The following is a 16,609-nucleotide window of genomic DNA, read 5'->3' on the forward strand; positions in this document are numbered from 1 at the left end:
GATGAGCAACCCTAGGCAAGTTCAAACGAGGGGTTTGAGACTTAGTCATTTATTGGGATTCGTTGGTTTACTTAGACTTTCCCCGGGAAACTTCTTTTGGGTGGTTGGTTTTCGGAAAACCTAGAATGAATAGAATTTTATAAACTAGAGACTTTGGGAGACTTAGACTTTGAGAAATAAACTCATAACCTGACTAATTCAATTCGAAACGTTTTTACTAAATGAGTAGTTATAGGAGAACTAAAGGGGAAAACATTTACGAAAGACGGGGAAAAGTCGACCTTTGTTGTGGGTTGGGAGAGTTATCGGAATTGGGGAAAGCCACTAAGGTGAGCTATGGTGATGATTGAAAGTCACCGAGTACTCTAGTACTCTTGGGGAGTGTTGTGGAGCCGTGTTGCATTGACCGACACCTAGTGCTCTTGTTGTTTGGGCTGTGTTGTATTGACCGACACTAGACCCTTGTGTTTTCTTGTTGGAGTTGTGTTGTATTGACCGACACTTACTCCGAGTTGTGTTGTATTGACCGACACTAACTCATTGGGTTTGGTTGAGATTGGGTTGTGAGCTAGACACTTTCGTGGTAAGGACGATTCGTTGTTTGGCTAACCACGTTGCATTCAATCGGGTGAATAACGGGAATGGTTCACCTGTGCATATCATGGTGAATAACGGGAATGGTTCACCTTGCATATATGATGAATAACGGGAATGGTTCATCATTCGGTGAATAACGGGAATGGTTCACCAAGGATGAATAACGGGAATGGTTCATCCAGGATGGATTTCATCCAGGATGGATAACGGGAATGGTCCATCCATAGTGAAAATGCTTCACTTGTGGCGAACGGGAAAGCGTCACAAATCCGGATTCATATTGTGCATTTCACGCATACATTCATGCTGACTGAGACTGTGTGCTGTTTGTTTATTGAAGCAATGTTAGAGCCATAACATGCTAGGATTACTTATATGCTTATATAACAACTTATATATATATCCTGTCACATGTTGTGTGTATATGTACTTATTGCTGTGAGTTGACCCTAGCGCCTTGACTTTGTTTGTATGTTTGTCTTTGGGTGGTCGGCCTGCTGCCAGATGTCGATGGCCGACTGGTTCTCGACGGTCTCTCCCTCTGGGGGGATCAGATATGAGTTGCTGGATAGGGATGCCCCCACCGCTTGGGTGATCGATGTGGCTGGTCACCGGGCGACGTATAGGGGAAGGGTCATGGAGGATCGGACGGATGAGCGAGGACGCCTGACGAGCGGAGTGCTACGGCGTATGGAGCTGAGTTTTGACTTGCCGACCTCAGTTCATTGTGGACCAGGCACTGGACATGCACCACCTGCACCACCTCCGACTTCACCTTCTGTTGAGGAGGACCCAGAGGAGATCGAGCCTGCTGCTGCTGCTATATCTGTTGTGCCACCTCCGGCTACTGCCATCGCTTCTACCGACGTGGCGTCGTCCTCTAGGCTCGTACAGCCGAGGAGGGAGTCTGTTGTCCCATCTGTCTCACGTCTCTTATCTTTCTCTTCACCGCACGGCTACCGTGTGGACCCCTTGATAAGGGTGGAGGAGGAGGATGTTCTCACAGGAGAGGTGGATGTGGAGACCGGCTCGACTAGGGCGGTGCGCAGGACAGTGAGGAGGGAGGTTATGGATTTGGACACCGAGATGATTACGGTGGATTCCGACTCTGACTCCGAGAGCAGTGGGGAGAGCTACTCGCCGAGCAGCGATGAGGAGGAGGATGATTGGTGAGCTGAGCTGGGAGGGTAGGTTAGGATTAGCGACATTTTTTGTGTAGAGCTCTGATCGTCAGTTTCTTTTTGGGACAGGGTAGGTTCCGATGTGTGGCTTTTTGTGTGGTTCTTTTGAGGAGGATCACAGAGAGTCTGTCGGAGTATAGGGGTCTTCCTTTCAGGCCATTTTTGAGTGCCGACTTTCTCTTGGATAACTGTATTTTGATACTTTTACTCACAGTTCTGGGTTGTATATTTGCCTGCGGGCGTACTACTTTGGAGTCACTGCGGCTTCGCGTGACATGGAGTGCAGCCGAGGCTGTACAGATGTATATATTTGTATATCGGTTAGTTTAGTTGTTGGGTGTTGTCTCTACTTCTTTATCGCTTTGAATTTAAAGAAACGAAAAAAAAATTACCTGTTTTCCGCGTAAAGTTTATTTTTGGTTACTAAAGTGACACCTGGAAGTCGGGGTGTTACACCTTCTCTTGTAGTCAGAGATCAAAGCTTCTGCCCTCTTTAATCCTTCAAAGCAATCATCAACTTGACCAGGAGTCACAACAGCAGTCATGGGGGCTTCAACAACTTGCCCATGCCCAGGGGGATCAAGCCAATCATAATACCCACAAGCATGCGTATATTTAAGTTCATAAGTTATAAATTCCTTGTTGTCAACTGAATACATAACAAAAACTCCCTATTTACCTTGTAAGGACATTGAAAATATCTTCGTCCATAATTACTACTAGACCATGAAGTCTTTAGGGCTGGGGTAAGGCCGCAAGTACAGAGCCTTCCATCAGCAATCCCATTTCTTCTTTGTGTCGAAGAGAATGATTGAGATGCCATATATTATACACTACAGAAATATACTAATAAGTCAATAATTGAAACCTTAATAACATATAAAGACATTGATTAACTAAGATCCATAAAACACCAAGTTGCACAAAACATATCCAAAAAGGTCTAACAAGCCAAGGGCATCAAGCCAGTCCAAAAGTTGCACAAAACAAAGGCAAAACATACAAGGTCCAAACTGAAAACATTAATAGGAAATCAACAAAACATGAAACTCACTACGGCTGCCCACGGGTAATGCTAACATTAACCAAATTGTTGTGAGTGCTAACTGGCCTAAAGTGCACAACATCCCTATACTTCAACTCATGATCCTTCACATATTGATACCAATCCTTTGCAATGTGAATTGGAGTATCAATCTTCCTTGGATTCCTTCTTTTCAGCAGACAACTATAAGTTCTACCCCTAGGGGTTTGTAGAACGATATTCTCCCAGTTTGCCTAATATGATTCTCCACATACAACTTAGGCAATGCCTGAAAATAAAAAAATAAACATTGTATTAGATTGTAAGATATCACATACAGCAAATGAAATTTTAAAAACAAGTAGCACTACAATTTAAAAACAAGTACTTACCATTGTCTGACCTCCACCAGAATCAGAGCTGCTAATGACCTTATCAAAATTATGAATAACCCTCTCCACACCATCATCCTCCTCACCATCACTCAATTGCATAATTCCATCCCCCTCCTCCTCATCACTTAATTGCACAATTCCATCATCCTCCTCATCATCACTTGATATCATAATTACATCATTCTATTCAATGTTATCCACATCCATAAACTGCCCACCAACATCAGCTACTGGAATCTCCCCACCAACATCAGCCACTGGAACTGGAACTTCCACACCATCTTCATCCTTATCACCAACATCAGCCACTGGAACTGCAAATTCCCCACCAACTTCAACCTTACCACCGACATCAGCCATTGGAACTTCCCCACCAACTTCATCCTTATCACCAACATCAGACACAACCACCTCTTCACCATTCTTACCTGAACTCCCAACATCAGGTTGCCTTACAGAAGGGCCAGCACCATAGCTTATTTGATTCATCATTCTATCAAATATCCTGATAGAAAACTTGTTCTTTCCACAATAGGAGAAATCTACCCAATGATTTCGTTTCAAATCATACATTTTTACAAACTTGACCACAACATCAATGAGCAAACCTCCATTATTACCCACAACCAACTGAAAGGTGAACTCCCCCCTACAGGATCCCTAACCACAACATGATTTCCCAGCATAGATTTGTATTGTGCAATAAACTCTAATGGAACTTCCACGTCATCCTAATGTTTTTCCAATAAAACTTATTAAAATTGATGTTTAAACCATATAACTATACCAACACAAATGGAAGGAGCTAAAAATTACCAGGTTTAACTTTATCACAGTATTGAAACCAGGTGTGTAAGGGCCATAAGCACTTGTTTGACTCATCTCTTCAAAAACACAAATAATTAGTTCAAAGCATAGATTAAGAATGTGAACACAGACGTTTAAAATTCAATATCAACATAAAAATATGGTTCAATCCCACCAAAAAAGAACACTCATGTTATAAACAAGGTTCCATAACAAATCTACATACCATAAATAACATAAAAATCAAACTTTTAATGTAGACAAAGAAAGGGGAATGACATGCATGTGATATACAAGGTTGATTTTCAAATCTACAGCCTATTCAGAATCATTGTAATTACAAGTTATGAAAAATAACTGTAAACATCAAAACATCAAAACTTTAACTCAGACAAAGATATGAGAACGATATCAGAACACAAACCCTGAGAAAAAAACCATTCTTTCATTAAGATCCAAACCCTAGAAGAGAATACTCGAAGATCAAAACTACGAAAAGAAAAGATGAAGAACATACCGTGATGTTGAAATCGTGAAGATCGTCGGCACCTTCTTCTCTCACGTCGTCGCGTTCCACCGTCGGTCCTCGTCGTCGCGTTCCACCGTCGTTCCACCGTCGGTCACCGTCGATCACTCTCGTCGTCTCCGCCACTCAGTCTCTCACACTTCTCTTTCTCTGGAATGTTCTGCTTTGGGAAGGATGAAGATGGTGTTGAGAAATGATGAAAATATTGAAGTGTATCAGTTATCAAAGCAGAGGGAACATCAATAGTCATATCAATTCAAATGAGGGAATTACTTTTACTGTGGTAACTAATTAACTGAGGGACCTGTTAGCAAATTAATAAATATTTTATTTTTATAAAATCATATTTTCTGAAAATCATTTCCTATTATTTTAATTCATTTCAGAAAAAAAAAAAAAAGTCAACTTATTTAATACATGCCACATTTTTACTGGTCCAAATATATTGTGTAGATGGCGGTGTCGTCTATCTACTGATCAATGAGCTGGAAGGTAAGTGCGTGAGAAGCTAAGCTTCAAAGTACAAACATTTTCCATTGGCAGTTTGGTACTATAGTTTATTTCTTAAATTGTTGGTAAAAGATTGAGACCTTTATTCATTCACATGCTGATGCCGGAGCCAGCAGAACTTATTTTATTTACCCCAACATTAATAATTTTTACCATCATTAGCTAACTTAATTGGTACATTTACGCTAACAACGATTCAGCAAAAGAATCTAAATCATGATCATGGTTCTCTTCAACCTTCAAGAGCTGCAAGTACTCTTCATACACCTTCTCAAGTGTCCCATGATCTGGAATAACAGAGGAGCATTCCATTTCACCAAAGAATCCAAACCCATTATCATCATTTTGATTTTCTCCCTCCAAGTTCACCTCTTTTTCTTTCTCTTTGCTTGTTGATGCTGCAGCACTGTATGAATTAATGGAATTCAACGTCAATGTGCTATCCGTTCTGGGAATGGAGGATAGAGATGTTACCCTTGTGGGTTTTGGTAGATAAACTAAGATCTTCTTCTCTGACTCTGCTCTGTTTCTCTCTGACTCTGACTCTGCTCTGTTCTTCTTCTTCCTCTTGTCACTTCTCTTCTTCTTCTTCTTTTCTGACTCTTTAGCAGGATCATCTGGTAGCTTCTTGTGCGTGTTTGGATCTGTACCTTGATTTCTGAGCTTTTTACAGAGGTGGGTATTCCAGTAGTTCTTTATCTCATTATCTGTTCGCCCGGGTATTCTTCCTGCAATGAGTGACCATCTATTTCCAAGAAGAGAATGCATTCTGATTATAAGGTCATCTTCATCAGGAGTTATGTTACCTCTCTTTATATCTGGTCTCAGATAGTTCATCCATCTCAATCTGCAACTCTTTCCGCATCTTAGAAGCCCTGCACCCAGCACCAACTTAATAATATTTACTTTATCTAAAAAAGACAAATTAACTTAAAAGAAAAACTAAATCAAATGAGCTCAAAGTGGAGTTAACTCAAATGATTGAAGGTGGAAAACAACATGAATTAAAATGTTATTTTCATGTTATAATTCTTAGAAAAATATAACATAAACTATTTCTGTATTTTCATTCAGCATTTTAAGCTTTTGCGATACTTTTCATGCTATGCTGCTAGAACTTCCATGACCAATGTTCTATGACTATCAAATATATGTTTTTGTGTAATGGTGAAACAAAGAACAAGAGTAAAAGAAACAAACCACATAGCCCTTTACAAATTAATTAACTTATCACATAACCAATTTTTGATGGAAAATAACAATAATACAGAAGATCTGAGGGAAAAAAGAAATAGTGTCATGAATGAATTAATAATGCATGTGTAATTTAGAAGGGTAAACAAACCAAGAACAGAATATGAGAGATCAATCAGAAAATATCATAAATGTGATAATGAGCAAACAGGACAGAGAGATAATGAAGTGTTACCAGCTCTTTTTGGTAATGATCTCCACTGTCCTTCTCCATGATCTCGAATATATTTGGTGAGAAGTGCATCTTCACGAGGAAGCCATGGACCTCTATGCAGCCCAACTTTAGAACAACAAGGAGCTCTTCCCATCTTTGAACACTACTACAAGACCAAAGGGAGTGTATATATCGTGAAGATCCTCTACCTCATAATTAGGAAGCAGAGCATCTCAGATTCCCTACAACACCATGTTCTCCTTTTAAACGTCTAGGCCGCCAGACACATAAATATATTTTTATTTTTATTCTATACACCAGGACAAAACTGATAGTTGTTAAATTTTTAATTCATTTATTGAAGTCAGCATGTGGCTATTCGATCTATATTTCAACTCTCAATTAATTTTGTATAGAAAAATGCTAATAACACTTTTTTTTTCTAATCTCACTTGAACACTTTCTTTCTAATTGATTGAATATTATGTGGAGTTCAAGAAAAATATAACTCTAATTATAATTTATTGGAACTCACATAAATCTTTGAACAAGTAAAACACATTTCTTATGTACCTAGCTAATATATGTAACCACGTAATAAGGGTGTGATTACGCGGTTACTAATGATAAATATTAAATAGGGCAACTCGTAACTATAATCAGGGCTACAGATGTTTATATAAATACATAAAGGCTGAGTTTTGAACTCATCTGTGATTTTTGGCTTAGTCCCTTAATATTAACTTTGTGAACAATTATATATAAATAATTGTTATTTCATGCAACACTCAACAATACGACTTTACGACGAACAATGCTTTTGAACTTTAAAGTTAGTATTGAATAACTAAACTTTGACTTTTTTTAACAAGGATGGTGAGATAAAATACCTTTAGACTACTCGAGTAGGGCGTCAATAGCATGCTAGGGAGGTAGAGGCCCACTCTTGGAAAAGAGTGCCGGAGAATCTTTCTGGTGAGAATTGCTCACCAACTAAAATTTTACGGCCGGACCTCAAAGGATTCGAATCCTCAACCTATAAGAAATTGATAATTAAACCTAGAACCTAAGCAACTAAACTTGACATTGGGTTAGAAAAGTTATGATCCAACAGTAACAATGGAGGTTGTGTCGTTTGTCATTACTATATATTTTTGATAAAGAACATCATTTATTTAAAATGAAATTTTCAAATAATACTACCTTCGTTCCTTATTAACTGTCCACTTTGATTAAAAAAATTTGTTCTTATATATCTATCCACTTAGAGTTTCAAGAAAGCATTAAATGATGTTTTTCCAAACAACGCCCTTGCAGAAATAATAAATGAGGAAAAATAAAATGCATTCTAAAGGGTGAATAGAAAAATAAATAATATTTTTATGAAAATTAACAAAATTAATAACATTTTTTAATATTTGTGTTTCTTTTCTCTTTGGACAATTATATAGGAACGAAGGTAGTACAAGTCTACAAGAGCTCTATCTTTAGGAAATAAATAATTATATTTGGTGAGAATTTGGTGGTTTAATTTTTAGGAGAGAGTGTCCTAATAAAATATAGAATATAGGAAAATATTTATTTTTAATTATTGCATTAACTATAATAGTAATAACTATAATACCACGTCCAAAAAAAATACTCCCTCCGTCCCTAATTATAAGCTAACATTGAGACTTTTTTTGTGTCACTAAATATAAGCTAACCTTGCAAAAGTTAATATTTCTTTCCATATTCACCCTTGCATTTATTGATAGTGAAGCACCACCATTAGTAGTACAATGATGAAAAAGTGTTATCATAAATAGGGGTAAACATAGAAAGTTGTACATTTTTTTTGAAAACCAATGCATCAATTAAGGCTTTCTTAATAAGTGTGATTTTTACAACTTTAGCTTATAATTAGGGACGGAGGGAGTATAATAATCTTTATACCATTTATAGATCTAGGCACGATATTCAACAACCTTTCGTCCTTTCTTCTATCTGTCTTTCTTTTCTTGTATTTTTTTTTTCTTCTATTATTGATTGCTTTTTTTTTCTCCTAATAGTTTAAGTGAGTCAAACTCAAGTCATTACCATAGAATAAAATAAGGGGTACACCCTCCAATCACATATATAAGTAAAAAACACTTTTTTAGGTTCATTCATTTAATGAATGTACCTAGTCATTAAAACCTAAAAAAAGTATTTTTTGCTTATATATGTGACCGGAGGGTGTACGTAGCAAGTTGGTTTCTAAAAGTATCCAACGCCGTGGAATTGGTATTTAAATTTTAAAAATTCAGTCCGCAGTCTTAAATGTGGCAAATATAGGCCGAAGTAAAATTGTCATTTTTTAAAAAATGTGTGGAGGACTCGAATCTAGAATTTTGGAGTAACAAAATAAGTCATTTGTCAATTGAACTAAATAATCGAATGGTTATAATCTACACTCATTTTTATTTATTTAACATCTAACTATTCTAAAACACAATCTCCTAATCTCCTAATCCCGACACACGAAGTGAACCATGATGTTCTAGATCCTTCTCTTCAGGGTATTCAACACGAGTCACAGGGTGGCGGTCGAGGTGCTTGAACAATTGGAGGGCTTTGGGCTGGTGGCTCAAAGGTGCTCCAACACCTTGTTGATGAGCCCTAGGTTCCACTTAGGGGGTTTTCTAGGGCTTCGTTGAGGGATCTAGGGTCTGATTTGAGGATTGATTTCTCTACGTTGTTGTCCTCTAGTTTTACTTTATTAGGTTTTGGTCTTTATAAGCAATTTAGTAAATAGATTTTTAAAAAACTTTGAATTGAAGAAAATTATTGAAGTTTATTTCTTCTCGTGAATGTTGCACACCCCCTCTATTTAGGTACTTGGACGAATCACTACCTTGATTTTATAAAGAGTTTCTTTACTCTTCTAAAATATATTATTGCTTGACTCAGCAATCTCATTGATTGTGCCATTGTGGTGTCTTCATTTCCATTCCTATCCATATTTGTGTTTAATTTATTTCTTTGAATTCTTAAACGCAATCCTTCCAAGGAATGACATTTGGTACAAGGTTTGGAAATACATTTTTGGGAATGTGAAGGTAGGGAATCATATTCCCATGTTTGTTATAAGGTCGAAAATTGGATGTCCGGGCATAAAACATTCCAAGGAATGATATAACTTCATTAACTTCCGTCATCTGATTCTCATGAAATGAGTTGGGAATCTTGCATTCCCATGGGAAAGTGAATGTAATTAACTTCCCACTACTCACAAATTCCATCATTTTTTTATCATTTTGAATTTTTAAATTAAATAAAATTTAAAAATATCTCCGAGAATCTTAAATCCTAACCAAACACACTTTAAGTCTTACCCAGGAATGATATTCCCAACAATCAGACTCCCATAAATATTATTCCCGGGAATGTATTTCTCAACCTTCTACCAAACGCCCCTTATATTGTACGTTGTGACTGAAATTAACCCTAATTAAATTACATTTTTAGGCAACACGGGTCAAGTTTTCATCAACAATTGATGCAGCACTTGATGATATTTTTTTAGTTATTTTGGTTATGTGTGTGTTTTCATCTTTAGGTATAGTAAAATTTTACTTAAATGTATCCCGTGATTCATTTTCAATACTAGATAACAATAGGTAGATGGGGCTTGAGGTTGTCTAAATGGTCTATGAGAAAGTTTAAATTAAATAACTCATCATCCAATCACATTAAGATATGTAAGTTGAAATTTCTATATTTTATTTATTAATTAATTTATAAAAAATTATTTTGGTCTATTGAATTGTGAGTTACTAACCCACATGGATCATTTAGACAAATATAATTCTTCTTAAATCAGGTCGAATCACTAGTATTAGTGAGAAAAAAATGTCCAAGACTATTTAATGCAATAGTAAAACTTGGTTTTCGTTTTGTATGGTGCTTTATTATCATGTGGCCTAGCACTAGTTTTTTTTTTTTTCAGTTTCCAAGGGTATGCTTTCATCTTATAGGTGATAGTCTAATTTTTTGAGATAATATTAGACTTTAACACTATGTTTGGTGGAAGAGAGATAGGCAAGAGAGAAATAGGAGATAGAGATAGGGGAGAGATAAGATAAGCACACTTGTTTGATGGAAGGGATGAGGGAGATAGAGGGTGAAAAAATGGTGGGACCCATCACTTTTTTTGGGTCTCTCCAAATTGAAGAGAGATTGGGTTGGTGCTTGTTTTTTCAGAATTTCGTATTTTTCTGGGGGTCTGAAACCGTCAGAATCTAATTCCAAACTGCCAGAAATCGTTCATTTTGACCTGTCATATTTTTTAATCATTTTATTAGTTTACTGGCGGTTTGAAACTCTCATAAATGTGTCAGAAACCACCACCAGTACACCAAAAATAAAATAAAAGTATTTTTAAATAAAGAAGGTATATCTCTTTTTTCTCTATCTCTCTTATCTTTTTATCATACCAAACAACCTCTAAATATACTCTATTTCTCTCTACTCTTTCTTCTCTATCTCTCTCTTCTCTACCAAACAAAGTGTAAAATAGAAACTCCTCCAAACCGAAATTTTTTTATACACATAGATTCGTAACTCGAACTAAAGATCACATATTAAAGAGATCCGAGCCTCATGCACTTTGGACCAACACATTGTTGGTTATCATGGCCGGATGGCCCTAGCTAGATATGGGCCCCAATACATCAGTGTCTACATAGAATGAGTAGTAATTGCTTATTATAATTAATGATGACAATTGCCAAAAAAAAAAAAAATTAATGATGACAAGTCACTATGGTACGTATTGTACAGACAGACGATTTCACCAAAGCAGCTTCTACCAAGATCTTTGCCTCATTTACTTCCTCGGTGCCTAGGGATGGCAATGGGTAGGGTTTGGGTAGGGTACTATAGTACCCATTCCCATACTCACGTTTTAAAAACTTACCCATACCCGTCCCCATACCCGCGTGGGTAACAACTTCAGTGCCCATCCTCGTACCCTATGGGTACATATATGCCCGTACCCGTACCCAATACCCGCAATTTGCTTAAATAAAATATAATTTTCCGTATTTACATTTTCAATGAAAAAAATAGATGATTGCTATTATAAAATGGAAACACATTAATTAAAAATATAAAACATCTTCCAAATACATTAAGTATAAATTCAACACCTTAGTTGGAAAGGTATGATCTTAAATCTTCTCACAGTTATTAGAATGAGCTTTTCTAGGATGAAAACTTGGTAATTTCCAATAAATTTCTTGGTAATTGCTAATCAATTAAAACAAATTGTTTTTTTTTTCAATTCTAGAGTCATAGTAGTTAAGATCTTTGATTCTTCGGTTTTTATTTCCTAACCAAATTCAAATTTAAGATATACTTCTAAGTTCTAATTTAACAAATTTTCAGTTTCAAATAATTTATCTCTTTATAATAAATTTTGAAATGTCAACACTCAACAAATTTAAAAAAAATTTAAAGGTATTGTTTAAATTTAAAGAGAAAATTTTACGGTATACATGTTTTTTTTTTACAGTTACGGCATATAGGTTTTATTAATATATATATATATATATATATATTTTATGTGTATATAATGTGTGCGGGTATGGGGTGGGGTGGGTACCATAGTACCCATACCCGCACCCGTACCCACTCAATTTTGCGGGTAATTACCCATACCCAGCCTCATACCCATATAGCGGGTTTTTACCCTACCCATCGTGGGTATTTTTTACGGGTACCCACTGGGTCTCGGACCCATTGCCATCCCTATCGGTGCCACCTAATATGCACCACTTTTTAGTGGTGCAACCTTCCACCACTATACCAATTGTCCATTTTCCCCTGTTAAAAAAATTATGGTATTATCAGGTGGATTTTGATGGGATTAATTTTTTGAATAGGGGTAAAATGGACAATTAACATAGTGGTGCAAAGTTACACCACTAAAAAGTGGTGCATATTAGGTGGACCCTACTTCCTCATGGTGGCCATGGTGGGCATCTTCCATGTTATTAGAAGAAGCATGTGATGATAAAGTGTAATTTTATCAATTTAATTAGATCTAGAATTATGATAATTTATACACTCCCTTAATTCATTGTGTCAAATATTATAAAAATTTAAATAATGTTTACATTATCATGGTTCTTAATTTTTCATATATTTCAAAAATGTTATACATGTGATAATAATAATATATATATATGTTCAATAATTTTTAAATGATGCGTATATATAGTGCAGAAAAGAAAAATTAAATAGGGTAGTTTTGTCGCATATCTAATGATCAATATTCAATGGGATGGAACTGATGGAACTGGAAGGTAAGTATGTGAGAAGTTAAGCTTCAAACTTCAAACCTTTCTCGTACGTTGAAGGATGGAAGTAGACTTTTCTCGCAATTTGGACTTTACAATTTATACTAGTGATTATACTCGTGCATCGCACGGGATCTAAATCATTAATTTCGTTGAAAAAATTACGATTAATTTAATCCAACTATGATTCCTTATTTTATTATTACACAGATCCCACCATACCACATATATTTATATTATTCATTTTTTAAATTTAAAATTTAAAATTAAATCAATGCTGCAACTAAAAAATATTTAATTAATGTTTATAAGAATATAATTTAAAATTAGACTTAATTAATATTTAAATTCGGGCAAAGAGGTTCGAAGGAGACGCAAAACCAGCTCTAGCTGGTCAAAACTGAGTACATGAACTGGAAATAAATTGCATGACTTCAGCATGGAACACTTGAGCACACCACGATTTAGATTCGATGGAATTCAACTTAAAGTAGTGTTATCTTAATTTTCGATGGAATTCAGCTTTATTCACATTAAGAGATTCATATGAACCTATCAATGAGGGTAAAACATCCAAGTCGACAATGGATAAATCATAAAAATTAAAAAATCTACAAAACAAACATCAATAAATGCATTAACCAAAGCCAAACACAATAAATACAAAACATATTTTTAACACTAACAAATGAGATACCTTCCAAGTTCAAACGGATAATTCAATGCAGTCTGTGGTTAACCCTTTTAATCAAATTTCAGCTTTCTAAAACAAACTATGTATATATTTCCATAAAAGCATATTGATAGCACACAACTTAATTACCATAGCAACTGAAAGTTAGCGAGCTTTAAATGAATTAAATTTTCATTTAAGAGATATCATTTCTAATCAACACCCACAACCCAGCCAACCATGTCAAAAATTGGGATTCTCAAAACAATTTCATCCTTGGGATACCAAGCATTGCCTAAATGAAAAGGAAGAGAGCAAAAAGAGTCCCTGAAAATGACCATAAATTAATGTGTTAGAATGATCAAACAACTCTAAAGGGGACATCAATTTTTACAATATTTATATAAAATTTGAAGACCAAAATAAATTATACTCTATGGCTAATTAACATGATAAGTAACTTACTTTAGACCAGAAAAAGTGGAAAGAAGATGAAACATGTTTTAAAAAAATGGTTAGACAGTTATTTAACATTGACAAAGAAACCAAGAGAATAGTAGGTTCTCATAGTGCACATAAGAAATGTATAGTGGCAAAGAAACTAAAAAGGAAGAAGTTAAGATCAACTCCAAATAACATACTACACAGTTTGAAGAGAATGAGGAGACAAACTGGAAAAACTTGTGGAAGTTCAGAATATTTTGTTAGTCATTGAGGAACACTAAAAAGAGAAATGAAGAAACTGAAAGGAAGAGGGTTTGGATAAAGTCATAGCTACTTTGCTAGTCTGAGTAACATATGATGTGCGGGTTGCTCAATCAATAACATGACCTAAGTGGCTAAGCACCAAGATGATGCGCAAATAATGAGTTCAAAATTCTACAACTTGTACTAAACATTAAGTTATCCTATCGAAATCACTTTTCCTATAAATGAATCTAAACATAAATCAATTCACTTTCAACTCACTTTTTACCATCATCAGTTTTACCAAAATCAATTTTATCCAAAACTTATTCTGACAACACTGATCCAAACACATGTGAACCTACCTGATTTATTTTCAAAATCACATCTCCACAGACGTGTAAATCTACCTAAGTTTCCTACTATGTAATGACTCTTTATTTCTTTAAATGATATATATTATTCTCTTTTTTCGAAAGAAAAAAAATCTACCTAAGTTTCCAAATACACATTAAACAAATAATCAACAATAAGCATAATTACCTTTGGGTTGAAAAGAGAACGTCTCAAGTTGGAGAACAACCATCACATATACTATTGTGAGAGGAGCCATTGCTGTGAGCTCTTGTCCACTCTTGGTTTTGTAGAGCACTCCGCACTCCTTTGATTGTCCCATTTTCTTCAAGTAAAGACGTAACAGTTCCTTGTTCTAATTTGACACTGCACAAAATTGGAAGTAAGAAGATGTAAATGTAAGATTCAAAGAATTTTTTTTAACTTCAAAAGAAATGATTCCTTCAAGGAATGAAAATATGATAAAAACATGTACTTTGGAAGAGATGAAACATTCTCTCGCATTCTCTGAATGAAAAGGCCTTTGTGAAAACTTCCCCAGAGATATCAGAGTCAAATTTTTTCAAGGGATAAGAAAGCTTGGTATTTTCCCATCTTATAAAGTGTATATCCAAAAACTCTCTAAGCATCAATTTCATCCACACAATATGCAATTAATCATATATTAGTGCCTGCAATTCACATCTGCCACAATTATAATAGCATATGAAATGAAATTTACCCAAATTAGTTCTGATGCAGTACATAAGTTGAATGAGGCATCATACTAATGTCTTCATTTGTAGAATGATATAGTACATAAGTTGATCCAGTTTCATTCATTAAATCTAGGGTCAGTACATAATGAATCTTTAAATCAAACTTGAAACTACAAAATGAATCCTACACTATGGCTTCCTTGGTGGATCTCTTATGACATATTGTCAAACCTCCTAAGTCTCCTGTAATCTAACCTGTTAGAATTTAAAAATAACACCTTAAATAGAGTTCCTATAAAAAAATACCTATTCCATGAAAATTAGTGAAAACATGCATGTGAGAATCTCAAATTTCACACTGCAAGATAAGCAATGGGGAATAATGGAGGCACTTCCATTGCCTAAAATACTTTGATCTATGCTATTATAACTAATAAGTGACAGTTCTAATACTAATATCAATACAGGGAAGCAACCAAAGACACAAATACTCAAAAAATTAAAGAAAGGCTAGTCTCCAACAACACAAACACTGGCAATTTTAAATTAAAGCCATAAAACTTGTGAAATAACATGATGAATCACTGAACACTTAAATAATTGAATGATGCACAACAATAATAGAAAAGATACACTTAACACACCCCACCCACCAAGGTAAACCTGTCCTGCTGTGATGCTGGAAAATTATAAAGATCCATGTACATTGAGTTTTCCAAATGTAAATAAATAACTTCATAATAGAGTACATTTGATTTTTGAAATTCAGGTACCATGAAGTACTGATATACTATTAGCATTATTTTGACATGACAAATCCAAATGTCCTTAGGTATATACATCTTACATCTTGTTTTACATGATACACCAACATATCAGATGAGATCAATATGCAACACCCCAATTATCCGAAGACATTTTATGCAAGATTCTATTTTAGCCCCATAAATTATTATAAGACCTTCAATAACTATTTCAGATTAATCTAGAGAGTCCCCGTAGGATAGCTCAAGTGGTAGGAGCTGTGGACATATGGGTTGGGTATGGGGAGGTCCAGGGATCGAATCTTGGCGGGTGCAATTTATCTTTCCAATGTACAAAAAAAAAAAGATTAATCTAGAGTACAACTGCATGAAACAACATTGAGAATACCACCATACAGAATAAATATTTTGTAGTTTGTAGTACTTTGTACAATAGGCTAAAATTAAAATTACAAAGAGGCTGACGTTGAACCCATAACCTGTGTAAGGCGTGTTTCCACATCAACAATCTTGAGTGCAATTCACATGGATGATGATGAGGATCCACTGCCAAATCTCACAGCAATTGGGCTCCTCACACGGTAAGTTTCATTACTCCACTCAATGGACCCAAAACTCTGAGAACCACCATACCCAACTGTAGTGAGAGTGACCTCAAAAGC

General features: G+C 35.3%; 1 protein-coding gene and 1 long non-coding RNA gene across 2 annotated transcripts; both read right to left on the minus strand.

Moving 5' to 3' along the window:
- Positions 1-3,686: 3,686 nt before the first annotated feature.
- On the minus strand, positions 3,687-4,897 carry LOC130745505 (uncharacterized). Its single transcript, XR_009021795.1, has 3 exons — positions 4,522-4,897; positions 4,014-4,081; positions 3,687-3,928 (listed from the first exon to the last, which is right to left on the minus strand). It is a non-coding gene; the product is annotated as an uncharacterized LOC130745505 (long non-coding RNA).
- A 98-nt stretch (positions 4,898-4,995) lies between these two features.
- On the minus strand, positions 4,996-6,706 carry LOC130745487 (transcription factor MYB8-like). Its single transcript, XM_057597784.1, has 2 exons — positions 6,470-6,706; positions 4,996-5,915 (listed from the first exon to the last, which is right to left on the minus strand). The coding sequence occupies exons 1-2, from the start codon at positions 6,600-6,602 to the stop codon at positions 5,221-5,223; spliced, it is 828 nt and encodes a 275-aa protein (XP_057453767.1). The 5' UTR covers positions 6,603-6,706; the 3' UTR covers positions 4,996-5,220.
- Positions 6,707-16,609: the final 9,903 nt, after the last annotated feature.

The sequence above is a fragment of the Lotus japonicus genome, chromosome 1 (genome assembly GCF_012489685.1).
Source record: "Lotus japonicus ecotype B-129 chromosome 1, LjGifu_v1.2".
Classification (NCBI taxonomy): Eukaryota; Viridiplantae; Streptophyta; class Magnoliopsida; order Fabales; family Fabaceae; genus Lotus; species Lotus japonicus.